Source organism: Calypte anna, unplaced genomic scaffold (genome assembly GCF_003957555.1).
Source record: "Calypte anna isolate BGI_N300 unplaced genomic scaffold, bCalAnn1_v1.p scaffold_87_arrow_ctg1, whole genome shotgun sequence".
Classification (NCBI taxonomy): Eukaryota; Metazoa; Chordata; class Aves; order Apodiformes; family Trochilidae; genus Calypte; species Calypte anna.
Window position 1 is genome coordinate 4242 of NW_022045535.1, and position 18648 is coordinate 22889.

The 18648-nt window shown below is 52.0% G+C and overlaps 2 protein-coding genes across 2 annotated transcripts; both read left to right on the forward strand.

Annotated features, from left to right (window-relative positions):
- The first annotated feature begins 4664 nt into the window (after window positions 1-4664).
- Window positions 4665-8882, forward strand: LOC103528989 (keratin, type II cytoskeletal 5). The gene is made up of 9 exons (XM_030468903.1): window positions 4665-5291; window positions 5892-6106; window positions 6332-6392; window positions 6598-6693; window positions 6827-6991; window positions 7368-7493; window positions 7696-7916; window positions 8394-8428; window positions 8533-8882. Exons 1-9 carry the CDS (start codon window positions 4665-4667, stop codon window positions 8880-8882), a joined length of 1896 nt encoding a protein of 631 aa, XP_030324763.1.
- Window positions 8883-13714: 4832 nt separating this feature from the next.
- LOC115600385 (keratin, type II cytoskeletal 5-like) lies at window positions 13715-17633 on the forward strand. Its single transcript, XM_030468904.1, has 9 exons — window positions 13715-14263; window positions 15271-15485; window positions 15570-15630; window positions 15766-15861; window positions 15995-16159; window positions 16285-16410; window positions 16609-16829; window positions 17124-17158; window positions 17263-17633. Exons 1-9 carry the CDS (start codon window positions 13715-13717, stop codon window positions 17631-17633), a joined length of 1839 nt encoding a protein of 612 aa, XP_030324764.1.
- Window positions 17634-18648: the final 1015 nt, after the last annotated feature.

The following is an 18648-nucleotide window of genomic DNA, read 5'->3' on the forward strand; positions in this document are numbered from 1 at the left end:
TCCCCCAATAAACATTCGAGGCAGTAACCTGGGGTGGTTTTCTCTCTGACCAAAGAGTTTCGTGTTGCAACAGGTCTCCTGCTTTGCTGAGGTCTGGAAGTGTTCCCTCACTTTCTCCTGCCCTTTGAAGTTTGTATTTAAAGGAACCAAAGGGAACACAAGGACCCATCTCACACCCTTCTCACCCCTTGCTCCCCCCAAATCTGGGCACTTTGTGAGCCTGGCAGGAGGGTGAGGGAGCTCTCTGGGGGTGGTGCTTGGGTGGGAAGTGGTTGGGGGAGGCTCAGGGTGAGTGGGACACAGGGGTGGGGGGCTCTGGAAGGACGTGGGTGGGGAGGAGCTGGTTCCTGGAAATGTGGCAGGAGGGACAGAGCAGCTTGAGTTGAACCTGAGTGCTCCTCCTCCTTCTGCTGCATCTCCTGGGGTGGTCGAGGCAGCCAGAGCAGAGCAGATTTCAGACTCAGTGTTACCAATCCCTCCCCTTTTCTCTTCCCAAGCCCTTTCCTTGCTTGTGTTGGCCAACTCGGGTTATTCCCTTGCCAGTCCACCTCTAGTGGGGCTTCCCTGTGCCCCAGGGTGGTCCTTGGTGTGATGGCAAAGACCTTTCTGAGGCCTAAGAGCTTTTGGAGCATCCTGTAAGGAGGAGGGAAGAGTGATCATCACCATTCCAGCTAATTTGGAGCTAATTGCTCAGTGTCCATGATGCTGGAGCCAGCTCTGCAGCTTTTACTGTTGTCTGGACTGGTCAGGGATCCATGGGTTGCTTTAAAGGCCTTTCCAAAGGGTAACTGAGACCATGGGAAGAGCAGGATCCCAACCCTTTGTTGAGCCCTCCCTCCCCACAAAGGCAAAGATTTTTTTGATGAGCTGTAAATTTAGAGCCCCAAACCTCCCCGTGTGGTTTGACCTCTTACTCAGGAGACCTTGAATCACATCCCTGGTCAACCGCAGACTGGCTCTGTGCTCCGGGTGAGTCATTCCATTTATCCCAGGCTCCAGTTCCCAGTCTGTAAAACGCTGGAGACGTAAACGTGGAAGCTGGGGCGGAACGTCAGGGAGCTGCCAGCAAAGGTGTGGAAGTGCTTGGGTGAGGAGAGGGTTTGGGCAATGGTTAAATCCTCCTGGGAGCTGTTAAATGGACCTGAGGTGGTGTTGAATGAAGAGACATCACCTTCCCTCCCTTAGCCCAGTCCGGCTGCCTCTGGGTTAAACTCACCTCCCCTGGGTGACTCCTGCCACCAGGGCAGGGTCAGGAGCAGACAAAAGGCTTCTCCATGGGCTCAGGTGGAAACAGACACCCAAAAAAGGCTTTGCCTTTTGTTCCTGAAATTGCACCAGCAATTAGAGGAAAATTCTCCTAGGCTGGCCCCAGGTGTGATGTGGTCACCCCAGGACATGAAGGGGTCTACAGGAAAGAGGGGGAGAGGCTTTTGGGAAGGGTGTGGAAGGGTAAGGGCTTGAAACTGGCAGAGAGGAGAGTTAGGTGAGACATTAGGGAGAAATTCCTAATTCTTCTGCCCCCAGAAGCTGTGGCTGCCCCATCCCTGGCAGTGTTGAAGGTTGGGATGGGGCTTGGGGCACCCTGGGCTGTGGGAGGTGTCCCATGGCAGGGGGGGTTGGAACTCTGGATTCTTAAGATCCTTTCCAACCCAAACCATTCTGGGATTCGATCTCTGCTGGTAGTGGCCTGATTTTTTTTTTAAGTGGCCTGAAATAAGTTTCATTTAATTTTGTCATGATTTGCCCCCATTTGGAAAGTCCTCTCTAAAGCACGGGGATGTCACTCACTCAGATGTCACCTGTCCCAAGGGAAGTGTGGGAATTCAAAGCCTTGCTTGGCTGTTTCCCCTGAAATTCTCCCTTTCTGAGTTCAGGTGGAGCCTCCTCCTCCTCCAAGTCTTGAGCAGCTTTTCCCATATCCCCACCCCCTGATTTTCATAGAATCCCAGCACAGTCTGGGTTGGAAGAGACCTTTCAAGGTTTTCCTTCAGCAGGGCTTTGGGTCCAAGGATGTTGTCTGAGATCCTTGCAGCCTAAAGCTGCCTGTTGGGTTTGAGCTGGGTGATGATGCTGATACCCAAATCCTGGGATGATTTCCCAAACTTGGCTGGAGATGGGGCCGTGACTCAACCTGTGCCTTATCTGCACACAGGACCTGGGGACTCCGCTGGGAAAGGGAAAACTTTCTGGTGGTGTCGTCCCGCCCAAAGAAAAAGAAAAAAAGAAAACAAACAAGGCTAAAAAAACCACCCAACAACAATAATAATAATAATAAAAAAACCCAACCCAGAAAACGTAACCCAGGTGTTTGGTAACACAGGGGAGGCAGGGGCAGGAGCTGTGGGGCTGTGCCTGGTGGTATCTCCAGCACCCAACACCCCGAGCACCCTCCTGAACCCTGTGCTGTGGCAGGAGGTGGTGGAATGAATTTCCCTGGTAAATCAGGAGGGTGCTCACATCCCTGGTCCATGGAGCTGGAGCTGCCTGGGATTTGCCTCTCCTCCAGACTGAGGAGGTGGCTTCTTGGCTTCTTCCTGAGAGGGGATCAGATTCTTGTCAAGTTTTTTGGCTCATGGTTGGGGTGAGATTTGAGGTTGGGCTTCTAAACCACCCAGGTTGGGCCAGGGTTTGTCCCAGCTCTGCCATTCAGTGTGGATTAAGGTAGTGGAAAAATGGAAGAGGTTGCCCAGGGAGGTGGCTGAGGACTCATCCCTGGAGGTGTTCAGGGTGAGGCTTGGGGAGGCTCTGAGCAGCCTGGTGTGATGAGGCTGTCCCTGATCCTGCAGTCACGGAGAGCACAGAGAAAGGAGGGGATCAGAGGGCACCAGGACTTCCACTTGAGGACATGTGGTTGGACTGGGTGACCTTTGAGTGTCCCTTCCCACCCAAATTATTCTATGATTTAGGAGACAAAATCTTGCTGAAGATCAGCAGGACCCCCCCAGCCCATGAATTTATTGCCTCAAACCCACGATGTGCAGCCAGCAAACCCCTCATCCTCCCCATCCCTTTGGTCTCACAGTGATTTCTTCTAATTCTATATATAAATATATATATATATATTTTTTTTTTTAGCCTTCTCTCCCCCTGATCTGCTTTCCCCTGGACCCCTGCACCCATGGGGGGAGGTGGGATGAGCAGGCTGTGCAGGGACCTCGGTGGTTTTCAGTGGAAATGCCAGTTGAGCTGCACTTGATGAGCTGGGTCCTCAGGCACTTCTGGGAATTGGTGTCTGGGCGATATTTTTAGAGGCATTTAAACATCTGAAGGCACCAAGAGTTGCTAGTGTGGATTTTCAAGAAGCACTTAATTACCTGTGTCCTCTGGGAACTTCTCTGAGAACCTTGCCAGACAGCTACCAGCACAGTTAGATGCCCTGACACTCACACACATTTTTGGGCTGCAAAATTTCTTGAAAAGGTCAAAACCAAGGAAAAAAACGAACCAAAAATAGGCATTTCTTAATTAAAAAGAAAGTAAAATGAGAGGGAACGGTGGTTTTTGTTTTTTTTTTTTTTGTTTTGATAAGAAGAAGGCTTCTGCAAGGCAAAGAGATGAATGCAGAATGGGTCATAGGCTTGTTATTCCATGTTTAATTCAGCAGCTGATCTAGTCTCAGTCTGACATCAAACCCGGAGGGTTCTGATAACCATAAACTCAAGTGAAAGTCACGGTGCCCTCTGATCCCCTCTCTCCAGATAACAGCATTTAAATAGGCACAGGATTTATTCTTTGCATGCCTCCTTCTTGCCATCTCCTCTCCCTCTGCCCAAACCTCCCACCCCAGCCCTTCCCGACCTCTCCTCACGGTCCCCAAAACTTCAGAAAACCCAAAAGGGATTTCCCATTCCTCATGGCACTTCTTCACCAGTGCTGAGACTGCCTTGGCACGAAGACTCCAGGCCTGACTTTCAGTGAGTTTGGTCCAACAGTAAATGAATTTCCAGTGCCAACCATTGTCTCGTTTCTGGTTGGGTTTTTATTTATCGAAAAGACTCGGGGCCTCATCAAAATGCAATTTGCTGAGCCCTGGCTCTGGATTGAGAAACTACTTCTCAAAGCCAAAGGCAATTTTCCATGTAAAAAGGAGACTAAGGGTGTAACATAGGTGTGTTTTGGGAATTGTGAAAGCCGGGCTACAACTTGGCATGCACTCCAGCGCTTGCCTGCCATGAGGCTTTGGAGTGAGAGATCAAAATAAAGATAAACACAAGCAGGGAAACAACCACAATGGATGAAAGGTGAAACGAGAGAAAAAAAAAAAAAAAAAAAAAAAAGACAGGTACATCCCAGGGAACTGTTCCTGTGCTACCGACCCACAAAACCCTGAGGCTCCTGAGCTGCCCAGCGCTGCCCCTCGGGAGGCAGGCTTGTAACTTTTACAGTTTTCTCCTGCATTAGAGGGTGTGTTTCTGGGTAGGGTCAATGTTTGGCAAATTGAAGATGAAAATCTGTAAACCACGCCACGCTGATGAAGGCAGCAACTGTCTCCTCCTTCACGCCCATGCAGACCCAGCCCACCTCCAGGAACAGACAAAAAGGGAGCATCCCCTGCCCTGCGCTCAGAGGGACTTCACTGCCCTTCTCCCTGCACTCAGCTCCTCACACCCCAACTTTTTCTTTCTCATCTCCTCGACTTTTGACTCCGCTGGGAAGAAGCAGCCATGTCCAGGCAGTCTGTCTGCAGAAGCTTTGGAGGAGGGAGTAGAAGGGGCTACAGCTCTTGCTCTGCCATCGGTGGTGGTTTTGGAGGAGGTGGCGGCAGGAGCAGGAGCAGCTACAGCTCCTTCTCCATGTCCAGGGGCTTTGGAGGTGGTGGACGTTGTGGAGGGTTCACCAGCAAGAGTCTCCATAACATGGGTGGCAGTGGAAGGATTTCCATGGGTGGCTGCTACGGAGGTGGAGGCTACGGAGGCAGGATGGGTGGTTTTGGTGGAGGCTACGGAGGTCTGGGCAGCTTTGGTGGAGGAATGGGTGGAGGAGGAATGTGTGGCTTTGGAGGAGGAATGGGTGGTGGTGGTGGAATGGGTGGCTATGGTGGAGGAATGGGTGGTTACGGTGGAGGAATGGGTGGTGGTGGAGGAATGGGTGGTTATGGTGGCTCAGGCTTTGGCATGCCAGGCTTTGGTGGCCCTGGCAGAGGTGGCCCTGGAATCCAGCCAGTGCAGATTGACTCAACCCTTCTCCAGCCAGTCCATGTCGAGATTGATCCCCAGATCCAGCAAGTCAAAAACCAGGAGAAGGAACAGATCAAGACTCTTAATAACCAATTTGCCTCTTTCATTGACAAGGTGAGAGGGTGGGGCTGTGTCTGAAAAAGGGTCAGAGCCGGGAGGAACCTTCGCTTTCTGCAGAAATGTCTTTTTGGAGCTAAAGATGAGCAGGCTGAGAACCTTGGGCAGACTTTTTATTAAGTACTGCTTGGGAAGAGATGAGAATCTCTTCCACATGAGATCAAAGCTTTGTCTCCAGGGCTTTCATCTATCCTCTTGCACCAAGCTCAACTAATAGGTTATTCTTGCAAGCAGGCTCAGCGCCTCCAAACATCTGCAGCTTTCAGGCTCAAACTCCCTCTCCTGTGCCCTTCTCTTTCCCAACACTCTCCTGTGTAAGTTTTCCCCTCTTTGATTTCAAATGCCCAGGCTTTAAAATCCAGGTTAGAAACCCAAGAGTTCTACACTACCTGGGACGGGAGTGTACTTGGAGCTGGTGCTGGAACTAAGGGCTCCTTGAACACGAAGTTTCCTCCTTTCCCTGATCTCGCCGTTTGGCCAATAACACAAATTATAAAGAAAAAAAAATAATTATCTAACTGGTTGCCTCGTTGTCATGCAGAGGAGAAGCTTTTTCTGAGTTTCCTCATGTTGGACACCCCATGTGTGGGTTTGCAGGTCCGTTTCCTGGAGCAACAGAACAAGGTCCTGTCCACCAAGTGGGAGCTCCTCCAGCAGCAGGGGCCCTCGGCACCCAGGAAGAACCTCGATGTCATCTTTGAGAGCTACATCCAGAACCTGAAGAGGCAGCTGGACTCCATCCTGCAGCAGAGGGGACAGCTGGAGTCAGAGCTGCAGAACATGCAGCAATACGTCGAGGAGTACAAAAGCAAGTAAGTGAAAGTTGAACCCAGAGAGCAGCTCCAGCAGATGGGGAATCCTCAGCTCCACGGTCCTTTTCCTTCACGAGTAAAATCTTTATAGCAATTATGGACATTTTTTTTTTTCAGTCTGGATATTTCATTCTGTTATTATATTTTTTTTTTCTTTTGGTTTGTTTAGCATGTCCTTAGGCAGGAAAATTCAGGAAACTCAGCTTGTGTTTTCACTCCCCATAGGTATGAGGAAGAGATCAACCGGCGCACAACTGCGGAGAACGAGTTTGTGGTGTTAAAGAAGGTGAGTCACATGCCCTCCCAAATGGTTTCCTGAATATCAGGATTTATCTGTGCTTCGAGGGGACTCTCTCTTGAATGGAAATCTGTGAGCTGATATTTGAAGTCTTTTTTGTTTCATTTGCATGACTGAATAACATAATCCCAGAGTGTAATTTCCATGGTCCTGAAGGCTTCAGGAGAGGAAATGAAAATCATCTTTCCTTTAGGACGTGGACTGTGCCTACATGACCAAAGTGGAGTTGGAAGCCAAGGTGGGAGCTCTGACGGATGAAATCAACTTCCTGAGGTGCATCTACGAGGAGGTAAGAGCTCTCCTGGTCTGCCTGGAGTTGCAGGGAGGCAAAGGGGAGGTGGGCAAAGGTTGGAGTTGTTGTGGAGGGGCTGCTCTTTGGTGCCCTGGGCAGAGGCTGAGGAGAAGTGCTGTCTGGGTTGCAGGAGCTGTCCCAGATGCAGAACATCAGCCGGGACCTGTCGGTGGTGGTGTCCATGGACAACAACCGTCACCTGGATCTGGACAGCATCATCGAGGAGGTCAGGAGGCAGTACGAGCAGATCGCTCAGAGCAGCCGGGCTGAAGCTGAGGCGTGGTACCAGAGCCAGGTGAGCTGGGGAGCAGCCAAGACATCCCAGGGGGTGGCTGGAGGTAGCAGAGAATTTATCACAAAATCAGTCCGGGATCTCATTTAGGTGCAGGGGAAAACCTCCTAATAGAGATGGCCAAAAATGTATCTTAACGAGAGGATGACTCCCCCAGGTAGCTTCTGAGCAGCCAGGGCTTGCTTGTTAATGTGAATAAGAGCTATTTCCAAGTTCAAAACTATGAATACTGGAGTCTCCAAACCATCTTTTACATCCATGGTCATCCATGACCACCGTGATATCTGCCCGTAGCACAGGAGCTGCAAAGCTGTTGCCAAACCTTGCCCAGGCATCAGGAGTGTCTCACTGGAGGTTTGTTTTGTCTTGGTGCCACCAGTACGAGCAGCTGCAGAGCACTGCTGGGAGGCACGGGGACAACCTCCGCAACACCAAGATGGAGATCCAGGACCTGACCAGAAACATCCAGAGGCTGCGAGCCGAGATCGAGAACGTGAAGAAGCAGGTAGGGGTTGTGTTAGTGTCCCTACTGACATCGGGTTGGATCAGAAATGATCATTTGTGGGGCAGAAATGGTTTCTTCAAACACCTCTTGTTTAACTGATGCTGGTGTCACCTTGCTCTTCCTTGACTCCTCCACTTGGAGTTTGAGGGTTGGTGCTGAGTGACAAATTAGAGCTGAGAAAGGGCCCTTTTGGATTCCTCAGAACCAGCAGCTGCAGGCAGCGATTGCTGAGGCTGAGGAGCGTGGGGAGATGGCCCTGAAGGACGCCAGAATAAAACTGGAAGAGCTGGAAAATGCCCTGCAGAAAGATAAGGAGGAGCTGGCTCGCTTGCTGAAGGAGTACCAGGAGCTGCTGAACATCAAGATCGCGCTGGACGTTGAGATTGCCATGTACAGGAAGCTGCTGGAGGGGGAGGAGAACAGGTACCTCTCTTTCTTTGAGTGAATTTTAGAGAAGTTTTGTTGTTTGGGGATAATATTTTTGCACGTGAACATCATGAGCAGATGTTCAAGGGCTGGAGGTCTTGAGTTTTGATGGGAAGAGAGCAACCTGAAACCAGCTGATGGGGTTGAGATGGGGAGATATGGCAATTGGCACTCGGGGTTACATTTTATGTGGTCAGGACTGATGACTGGGACAAGCTGCTCAGCAGAGGGGGTGGAAATACCCGGACACTTCTGTTCTGTGCAAATTCTTTCATGAACCTGGAGGCTGGGAGAACCTCTTTGAAAAGAGGAATTGTTGACGCCTTCCTCCTGAAGGATTTCAGTGAGAACAAAGCTTCCAGTATGGGTGGAACAGGAAGGTGGCTTGAGATTAGAAATGCAGTTCTGTAACCTCTCAGATGGTAATCTCTCCCTTTTTCTGGTTATTTAAAATTTACCAATCTCCCTTTGCAGGCTGTGCAACGATGGAATGTCCAACGTCAATGTCTGTAAGTATCTCCATCCCTTCCCTCCTGACATCCTGGCAGGCTGTGTCTTTATGGAGACCACTTGCCAGGGAACAGGGGGTGTGTAACCTGTGCTTCTCCTCCAGCTGTGGTAGGCAGGACCACCATCTCTGGAGGAAGAGGAGGCATGGGAGGCTTCGGAGGTGGCAGCGGCATGGGAGGAGGAATGGGAGGAGGCTCCTGTGGCTTCGGAGGTGGAAGCAGCATGGGAGGAGGAATGGGAGGAGGCTCCTGTGGAGGTGGAGGAGGCTTTGGAGTAGGAAGCATGGGTGGCAGCTGTGGCATGGGAGGAGGAATGTTTGGAAGTGGCTTCTCCTCTGGAAGCGGAAGGATGTGCGGGTCCGGAGGTGGCACCATGGGCTCTGGGGGAGGATCCTCCTCCGTACGGAGATGTGTCACAACCACCTCCATCAAATCTTCCGGCGTGAGATTCTGAGCCCCCGAGGCAGATTGGAAAAGGAAAGAAGCATCTCCTCTCTTCTCCCAGCAGCAGCCCAGCCTCCTCCTCAAACCCAGCTCTGACGTCCTGCAACGCCATGAACTGTGTCCCTCCCCGTGTCCCAGCTCACCCACCGGGCTGTGTCCCGGCCAGGGGGTCCTGTGACAACAGCCTGTGCCCCCCCAGCCCTGCTGAGCTGCTCGGCAGCCCCAGCCCAGGGCTGAAATCAGGTTCTGAGCAAAGCAAAGTCTCGGGGGGGGCTCCCCGTCCCGCAGAGCTGGTTGGCAGGAGGAGAACTCTCTGCCTTTCTTGCTGGCTTGTACATTTCTGGCTGCCTGGTGGCAAATGTGTATAAAGCTCCTCTTTCCTCCTCTGTCCTCATGTCCCCTCCTCCGTGGGGTGCTTCAGCCCATCCTGCTGCTTCCCTTCGCCAGCCTTTGGGGTGGGGGTAGATGTGGGGCTGGTGGGACTCGTTCCTTGGCACAGCTGGGGAGGGAGCATCTTCTCAGCGGGTGGCCAGAAGGATTCCCTGCCCCAGGGTGGCCGCCGTGGCTTCCAGTTCCACTTGTCCACTGGTGACACCTCTGGCACGTGTGGACTTGGTGTGAGGAGAACCAAGCTTGGTGTTCAGTGCCAGGCTCCCTGTGCCATGGGACGAGATGTCCTGTCCCCACCTCCTTCCCTCCCTCCCTCTTCTGTTTGTGGTATGTCCTACTTCTTGGGCACGTTGCCATTCTCAATAAATTGCAGAGAACATTCAGGAGGTTTTTGTGTCATTGCTTTGGCAATTGGGGGGTTTTGGTGCTGTTGGAAGGTGTGGGTGGTTCTGCTCAGTGTGTTTGTTGTGACTGAGCTTTGAGGGAACCCGACGGGTGTGGAGACAGCCAAGCATGAGTCCAAGTTTGGAGATGCCTCTTGCCTCTTACCCATCGTTGCAGTGCCTGAAATCAGGAGTTCTCACATAGGATGGGGAGTTCTGGGAGCTCCACACAAGCAATGTTCTCCAGTGAGGGTGGGGCAGGGGAACTGATCCAGTGTTGAGCTCTCAGCCCTTGTACCACCCAACACGCTGAGCACCCTCCCACAACAGACCCTGCTCATCATCTGCCAGTGCTGCAGCTTTTGGCATTTTAGGTGAAGGAGCAGGCAGTGGGCTTGTGGGCAGAGGTGGGAGGGCAGTTTTCCAGCTGTCTGGAAGCATGGACATGGAGTCCAAGAGGTTGGGGCCAGGCAAGATGCAGAGCTCAGCCTTGAGAACCGTGGGCTCATTCTGCCCTTCGCTGACCAGCATGGAAGGCTGGGAGGGCTCATCCAAAACCAGGGACAGGTCCCACCACCTCTCTGCAAAGTCAGCAAAGAAGCCCCAGTGTGTCCTCTGAGCTTCCAGAGCAAGTGGGAGAGATTTGGCTGAAGGAGGGGAGCAGAATGCTGATGATGTCTTTGATCTGTGTTTCAGGTCCCTCACCACAGAAACCTCTTTCAGTTGTGGCTCAAAAGTCCCACAACAAACTCCTGGGAGCCACTGTCCTCAGAGCAGGTCAGGAAGCTGCAGATTTAGGAAGAGGTCCAGGTAAGGCACCAGGGAATGGTTCCAGGGCTCTCCCAAGAAGGACTTAAATCAAATTCACTCTACGTGTAGGACTTTACACACTCGGAATCCCGGCAGAAGCGGGGAAGACGTTGTCCCCAGTTGGATGGGGAGAAGTTGGATGGGCTTGGCCCAGGCAGAAGCCACTGAGAAGGCAATGGCTGTGAGAAGCTGGGGCTGGGCCAAGGGCACTTTGGGGTTTGTCCTGGGGCAAGAGTCTCCTGTTTTTGTTCTCAGTGCTGAGGCTCTGCTTCTCCTCGTCTCTGCAGTCGGAAGTGCAGGGTTTGGAGTCATTGCGACATCCTCCTCTGCACTGCCAGAACCTCTGGGCTGTGTGAGATGCAAAGGTGCAGCCTGGCTTGGTCTCCACGGGGCGTTCTGCAGAGCTCACACCTCTCCTGGTGCCGATGACTTTGCTGCTCCCAGCTCCTTGTGTAAGAGATCTGAAGGAGCGGCCGGAGCCCAGGCTTGGGATGGAGCCTCAGCTGGAGGAGGCTGAAGTGTCTCCAGGTTTGGGATAATCTTCCCATCTTGTCTGGAGACGTCAGAGTGACTCAATCTGGGCGTCTTATCTGGAGGTGCTGGATGTGGTCAGCATGCAGGCATTTGGCTGACTTGACAGATCTTCCCCCTCGTCGTGGAGCTGCCACGTGGGAAGTGCCAACCGAGTCCTGCTGCCTGCCCAGCAAGGCAACTCTGTGCCTTTGGCTACCTGGAGGGAGGCCATGAGAAGAGATGCTCTCTGTAGAGAGAAGGAGGTCTTCTCTACCCTGCCCCTCCCTGGTTCTGCCCACTGGGAGCACTTAACTCTCCCTCGTGGGGATGACAACTGAGACCCAGGACCCTCCTCCTTCAGATCTCCTGGTTTTGGGAGGGAAGGTGTCCCCTCAGTGCAGGAGGGATGGCTGCCTGCTCTCCAGCTGCAGGCTGGAGAGGACAAGCCAGACACATCTGGATGTTCCTTGGCCGACCATGAGTTATGTCCATCATGATAACTCTTGGCCACCCACAAGTTATGTCCCTCAAAGGCAGAACAACCCTTGGTCACCCACAAGCTGTGTCCATCAAGGGGACGATAACTCCAACCATGAGTTCTCTCCCTAAGGACAGGATAACCCTTGGTCACCCACAAGCTGTGTCCCTCGAGGGGACCATTCTGCACTCCCCTCCTCCCCAGTCTGGGATGAGCTGTGGTGTCCATGGGCTGTGTCCATCAAGGGTATAACTCCAACCATGAGTTCTCTCCCTAAGGGCAGGATAACCCTTGGCCACCCATGGGCTGTGTCCATCAAGGGGACAATAACTCCAGCCATGAGTTCTCTCCCTAAGGACAGAACTTGGACAACTTGGCCACCCACAAGTTGCATCCATCAGGGGGTGATTACTTTTGGCCAACCACAAGTTATGTCCCTCAAAGGCAGAACAACCCTTGGTCACCCACGAGCTGTGTCCCTCGAGGGGACCATTCTGCACTCCCCTCCTCCCCAGTCTGGGATGAGCTGTGGTGTCCATCAGCCTCACTCTTGGTGGCAGTCAGTGGCATTTCTGATTCTGATTCCTGTGGTGGCTTTGGGATGCTATTTTCTGGGCTCTTTTTTTCCAAAGGCTTTGGTGTGTCCCTAATTTCAGGGCTGATGCTTTTAAACATCATTTTAATTCCACAAGTCTTGGAGGGGATTTAGCAAATCCCTTAGGAATGTGTGTGTTCACATGTAGGTCTTTTGAATGACCTTAAATCTCTGTTCATTATCTTTTATATTTATATTTTTTATATTGTTTTAACTCTTTTGAAGGGCTGTAATGTATATTTTCTCTGCCAATTTTGATTACTTGGGCTGGCTGTTTTAAAATGAAAATATATCATTGTGTATTTCACTCCTCAACTGAAATATATATTTGATTTGTAATGTTCAGGGAGATAATACCTTCAGAGTGGTATTTAAATGGTATTTTTATGGCCATTAAAAATGGTATTTACAGACCTCAACTTCCTTTTAACTAACACCTCTAATCTAATTTCTCCAGAATGTTGCACATTGATGACTTGTCTGGTTTTTATTGTCCTCTGACACCTCACAAGTAGTTACTTAGGATTTTGTTTACATGCCACCCAAAAACGGGGCTTCTTTACTTCAGGGACAACCCCACAGAGCCCATTTCTCAAACACGCTCCTTTCTCAACAGAATATTGGAAATCAAGAGAATATACCAGAATATACCATGCCTTAGAAGTCGCAACAACTCCGTTTCCCAATCGGTTTTTTTTTCCACTTCGGTTCTTTCATCTCTGGAAATAACCAAGTGAACAAGAGGTCAGCAACATCCAGCCAAGCAGCAGGAACCCCTCAGCTCCTCAGATTGTCCCATTTCTCGTTCTGTGCTTGTCTGTCTGTCCCCAGTCCTTCTCATCCATGCCCAACGTGTCCCTTTGTCGGAGAAGGAGGGTGACGGCTCCTCTCGTCTTTTCCACTCCGCTCCAGCATCATCCAAGGTCCCAGGTTGTTGTCACAGCTTCTGAAAGATACAGGTGGAGGGAATTTAATCCTCGGGCAGAGGACACTCCCATTCAAAGTGACAGCACGCACGCTCCAATGAGATGTTTTTCCTTTTTAGCAGGAGAATATGCTGAGTCTCTTCAAACTTCAGTGTCATTAGTTTCCAATCAAGATTGGGAAACTCCTTGTAAAATGCCAAAGGGGATTCTAGACATAAAAAGGGGATTTAGGGTGTGTGTGTGTGGAATTGTGAAAGCTATGTTAGAGCCGGGATGTCAACAAAACCTCTCTCGGCGGAGCTTTGATTGGAAAGATCTTTATCTGGCTTTACTGAAAACACTAATGAAGGCTGAAAATCCAGCGAGGGGCTGCAGAAAAGGACGTTGTGGCAGGAGGTAATTTCTGACATGTCACCAAGACACGAGAGTCCACTTAGTCACGGAGACTGCTTCAATGCCCTTGTTCTTTTGATTCTCCTCTATATTGCAGGGTGTGTTTCTGGGCAGGCCCAAATACGGTAAAGCTCAACTGGGAATCTGTCAGCAGCACCAAGCTGATGAAAATAAAATTGGTTTGCACCTTCACGCCCATGGCAACCCAGCCCACCTCCAGGAGCGGATAAAAGGGAATGCCTGGGACCGTGGAGCCAGAGAAGACTGGGACCACTTCAGCCTTCATCCCAAGCAGCACAGCTCCGTTGGTCTTTCTGCTCTTCTTGATTTTGACTCAGCTTGGAAGCAGCAGCCATGTCCCGCCAGTCAACCTGTAGAAGCTTTGGAGGAGGGAGCAGAAGGGGCTACAGCTCTTGCTCTGCTGTCGGTGGTGGCTTTGGAGGAGGTGGTGGCAGAAGCAGGATGAGCTACAGCTCCTGCTCCTCATCCAGGGGAGGTGGAGGAGGTGGACAGTGTGGAGGTTCCAGCAGCAGGAGCCTCCATAGCATGGGTGGCAGCAGAAGAATTACCATGGGTGGCTGCTTTGGTGGTGGAGGCAGGATGGGTGGCTTTGGTGGAGGAATGGGTGGAGGAATGGGTGGCTTTGGAGGAGGAATGAGTTGTGGAGGAATGGGTGGTGGAGGAATGGGTGGTGGAGGAATGGGTGGTGGAGGAATGGGTGGCGGAGGAATGGGTGGCTTTGGTGGCGGTGGCTTCCCCGGAGGCATCCAACCTGTGCAAGTGGACTCAAGCCTCCTGCGCCCGGTCCATGTGGAGATTGACCCCCAGATCCAGCAAGTGAAAACCCAGGAAAAGGACCAGATCAAGGTTCTTAACAACCAGTTCGCCTCCTTCATTGACAAGGTGAGAATTTAGGCCCATGCTTGTTGGGAGCTGAGAGTTGCAACGACTTTCCCAGGGTGCAGAAGGGAAAATTTCTCTTACCAAGAAGATCCTGTCAAAGTTTGCAAGGCTGATGCTTCAGAAGCAGGTTGTTATTAAGGTGTTATTAAGTCATGAGGAACAATAGACAAGGTTTTCCTGCTAGTGGAAGATGAAAGAGAACATCGTCAGGACACACTGGGGATTCTCTTGCCAAGGCATCTCCACAGCCCAATTTCCAGTGATTCAGGGTAAAGTCATCACCATAAATTCAGTTGCCTTCAGAGTTCTCATCGCTGTGCTTTGCTTTTTGGTTGAACTTATTTTCTTTTTCCTTTTCTTCTTTTTTTTTTTTTTTCCCAAGGAACTGATTCATAGGCATAAGAGAGATAAACACCTTTCCCACACTCTTGGATTATTTGCATTTTAAATAGAAAGCAAAGAAAACCAGAATCCTCTATAAGAGAATTTATGTCCCTCTAGAAGAAGAAGAAAAAAAATCAGTTTTCTTGACCTCACTACAGCAAAGGTGACAGCAAGGTCACTGCCCAGAGATGTGGAACAGCTTCTCAGAGAGGTTGTGGAGTCTCCTTCTCTGGAGACATTCAAACCCCACCTGGATGCAGTCCTGTGAAATGAGGTCTGGGTGAAGCTGCTTTAGTAGGGGGGACCTTCAAGTTGGAGTAGATGATCTCTAGAGGTCCCTTCCAGCTCCAGAGATTGTGGGACATTGTGATGTTCCAACCTGGAGCTCTGGAAAACAGGGACACTCATTGTTATTGGCAACGTCTTTTTCTCTCCAAGGAAGAAGTTTGGAATGACTCAAAATTTAATGATGGTTCCCAAGCAATTTAGGAGCTTGGACGTGTGGATGAGCCATAGCTGGGGATTTGGGGAATGATTCCCTTGGCCTCCCAGGGATCAGGAGGTTGGAGTTGGGTGATGTCTCTGCAGGGCAATGTCTCACACCTCCCTCTGGGGGCTTGCAGGTCCGATTCCTGGAGCAACAGAACAAGGTCCTCTCCACCAAGTGGGAGCTCCTCCAGCAGCAAGGGTCCACAGGGCCGAAGAAGAACCTCGATTCCATCTTTGAGAGCTACATCCAGAACTTGAGGAAGAGGGTAGAGGCACTGATGGGACAGAGGGGACAGCTGGAGTCAGAGCTGCAGAACATGAGGCAGTACGTGGAGGAGTACAAATGCAAGTAAGTGTTGGGACAGGAGGAGGGAGAAGGGAGATATGGTGTCCAGCCAGGCAGGAGACTCCTCTGGTCTTGTCCCCTCCACAGGTATGAAGAAGAAATCAACAGGCGCACGGCTGCTGAGAATGAGTTTGTGGTGCTCAAGAAGGTGAGAGGCAGAGGCAGCAGGAGAGGGGCTGGGGGGACAGAGACCAAAACCTTGGAAAGAGGCAGCAAGCAGCTTCCAAGAGGAGGTTCTGCTGGCATGGGATGAAGCTGTTGCCCCTCCTGATCTTTCCTTTAGGACGTGGACTGTGCCTACATGACCAAAGTGGAGTTGGAAGCCAAGGTGGGAGCTCTGACGGATGAAATCAACTTCCTGAGGTGCATCTACGAGGAGGTAAGAGCTCTCCTGGTCTGCCTGGAGTTGCAGGGAGGCAAAGGGGAGGTGGGCAAAGGTTGGAGTTGTTGTGGAGGGGCTGCTCTTTGGTGCCCTGGGCAGAGGCTGAGGAGAAGTGCTGTCTGGGTTGCAGGAGCTGTCCCAGATGCAGAACATCAGCCGGGACCTGTCGGTGGTGGTGTCCATGGACAACAACCGTCACCTGGATCTGGACAGCATCATTGAGGAGGTCAGGAGGCAGTACGAGCAGATCGCTCAGAGCAGCCGGGCTGAAGTTGAGGCGTGGTACCAGAGCCAGGTGAGCTGGGGAGGGCTGAAGGCACCTGGGACACTCTCTGATCTTTGTTGCCCCCCTGGGCATGGTCTGGCTGAGCTCTGAGGAGGCCGTGACACTGATGGGTTGCTTGGTCTCCATGCTGTCAGTATGAAGAGCTGCAGAGCACTGCTGGAAGGCACGGGGACGATCTCCGCAACACCAAGATGGAGATCCAGGAGCTGACCAGGAGTGTCCAGAGGCTGCGAACTGAGATTGAGAGCATCAAGAAGCAGGTAGGGGATCCTCAGCATCTCCAGGCTGGGTGTCATCTGAGCTGGGTGGTGTGAGAGGTGAACTCAGTGGTCACTGGAACTCAGGTCCTCTGGAGCAGGGCGATGGTTCCTGCCCATTGTCCATGCAGTTTGTGGCTTGGGATGCTCCAGGGGAGGGTGAGCAGAAAGGAACTGAGCAAGTGCTTTTCTTGTCCTCAGAACCAGCAGCTGCAGTCAGCAATTGCAGAGGCTGAGGAGCGTGGGGAGATGGCCCTGAAGGATGCCAGGAGGAAGCTGGAGGAGCTGGAATGTGCCCTGCAGAAAGACAAGGAGGAGCTGGCTCGCTTGCTGAAGGAGTACCAGGAGCTGCTGAACATCAAGATCGCGCTGGACGTTGAGATTGCCATGTACAGGAAGCTGCTGGAGGGGGAGGAGAACAGGTACCTTTCTTTCTTTGAGCGAATTTTAGAGAAGTTTTGTTGTGTGGGGATAAAATCTTTGCATGTGCTTTGGACATAAGCTTCGTACCCCTCCCGCTCCAAATCTGAACCTACCCCAGTGCTTTGCATCTCGCTCAAAGGAATGGTTAAGTTCAAGGTTGCTCAGTTGATGTGAAAAGGAACTGGGATATTGAGAAGGAAGAGGGAACATAAAGCAGTCAAAAAAATAGGGAATTCTCCACTGAAGGACTGTGCAATTTTTATAGTGTTAACTGCTCCTCTTTTCCCTCCCAGGATGTGCAACGATGGAATGTCCAACGTCAATGTCTGTAAGTATCTCCATCCCTTCCCTCCTGACATCCTGGCAGGCTGTGTCTTTATGGAGACCACTTGCCAGGGAACAGGGGGTGTGTAACCTGTGCTTCTCCTCCAGCTGTGGTAGGCAGGACCACCATGTCTGGAGGAAGAGGAGGCATGGGAGGCTTCGGAGGCGGCAGCGGCATGGGAGGAGGAATGGGAGGAGGCTCCTGTGGAGGTGGAGGAGGCTCCTGTGGAGGAGGCTTTGGAGGTGGAAGCAGCATGGGAGGAGGAATGGGAGGAGGCTCCTGTGGAGGTGGCATGGGAGGAGGAAGCATGGGTGGCAGCTGTGGCATGGGAGGAGGGATGCTCGGTGGTGGCTTCTCCTCTGGAAGCGGAAGGATGTGCGGGTCCGGAGGTGGCACCATGGGCTCTGGGGGAGGATCCTCCTCCGTACGGAGATGTGTCACAACCACCTCCATCAAATCTTCCGGCGTGAGATTCTGAGCCCCCGAGGCAGATTGGAAAAGGAAAGAAGCATCTCCTCTCTTCTCCCAGCAGCAGCCCAGCCTCCTCCTCAAACCCAGCTCTGACGTCCTGCAACGCCATGAACTGTGTCCCTCCCCGTGTCCCAGCTCACCCACCGGGCTGTGTCCCGGCCAGGGGGTCCTGTGACAACAGCCTGTGCCCCCCCAGCCCTGCTGAGCTGCTCGGCAGCCCCAGCACAGGGCTGAAATCAGGTTCTGAGCAAAGCAAAGTCTCGGGGGGGCTCCCCGTCCCGCAGAGCTGGTTGGCAGGAGGAGAACTCTCTGCCTTTCTTGCTGGCTTGTACATTTCTGGCTGCCTGGTGGCAAATGTGTATAAAGCTCCTCTTTCCTCCTCTGTCCTCATGTCCCCTCCTCCGTGGGGTGCTTCAGCCCATCCTGCTGCTTCCCTTCGCCAGCCTTTGGGGTGGGGGTAGATGTGGGGCTGGTGGGACTCGTTCCTTGGCACAGCTGGGGAGGGAGCATCTTCTCAGCGGGTGGCCAGAAGGATTCCCTGCCCCAGGGTGGCCGCCGTGGCTTCCAGTTCCACTTGTCCACTGGTGACACCTCTGGCACGTGTGGACTTGGTGTGAGGAGAACCAAGCTTGGTGTTCAGTGCCAGGCTCCCTGTGCCATGGGACGAGATGTCCTTGTCCCCACCTCCTTCCCTCCCTCCCTCTTCTGTTTGTGGTATGTCCTACTTCTTGGGCACGTTGCCATTCTCAATAAATTGCAGAGAACATTCAGGAGGTTTTTGTGTCATTGCTTTGGCAATCGGGGGGTTTTGGTGCTGTTGGAAGGTGTGGGTGGTTCTGCTCAGTGTGTTTGTTGTGACTGAGCTTTGAGGGAACCCGACGGGTGTGGAGACAGCCAAGCACGAGTCCAAGCTTGGAGGCTGCTTTTATTGATGCATATCTGTTATTTCTGGGCCACAAATCTGGAGCCCACACCCAGAGTGGTTGGTTCTGGATGCTCAGTTCACAGAATTTGTGGGCAGC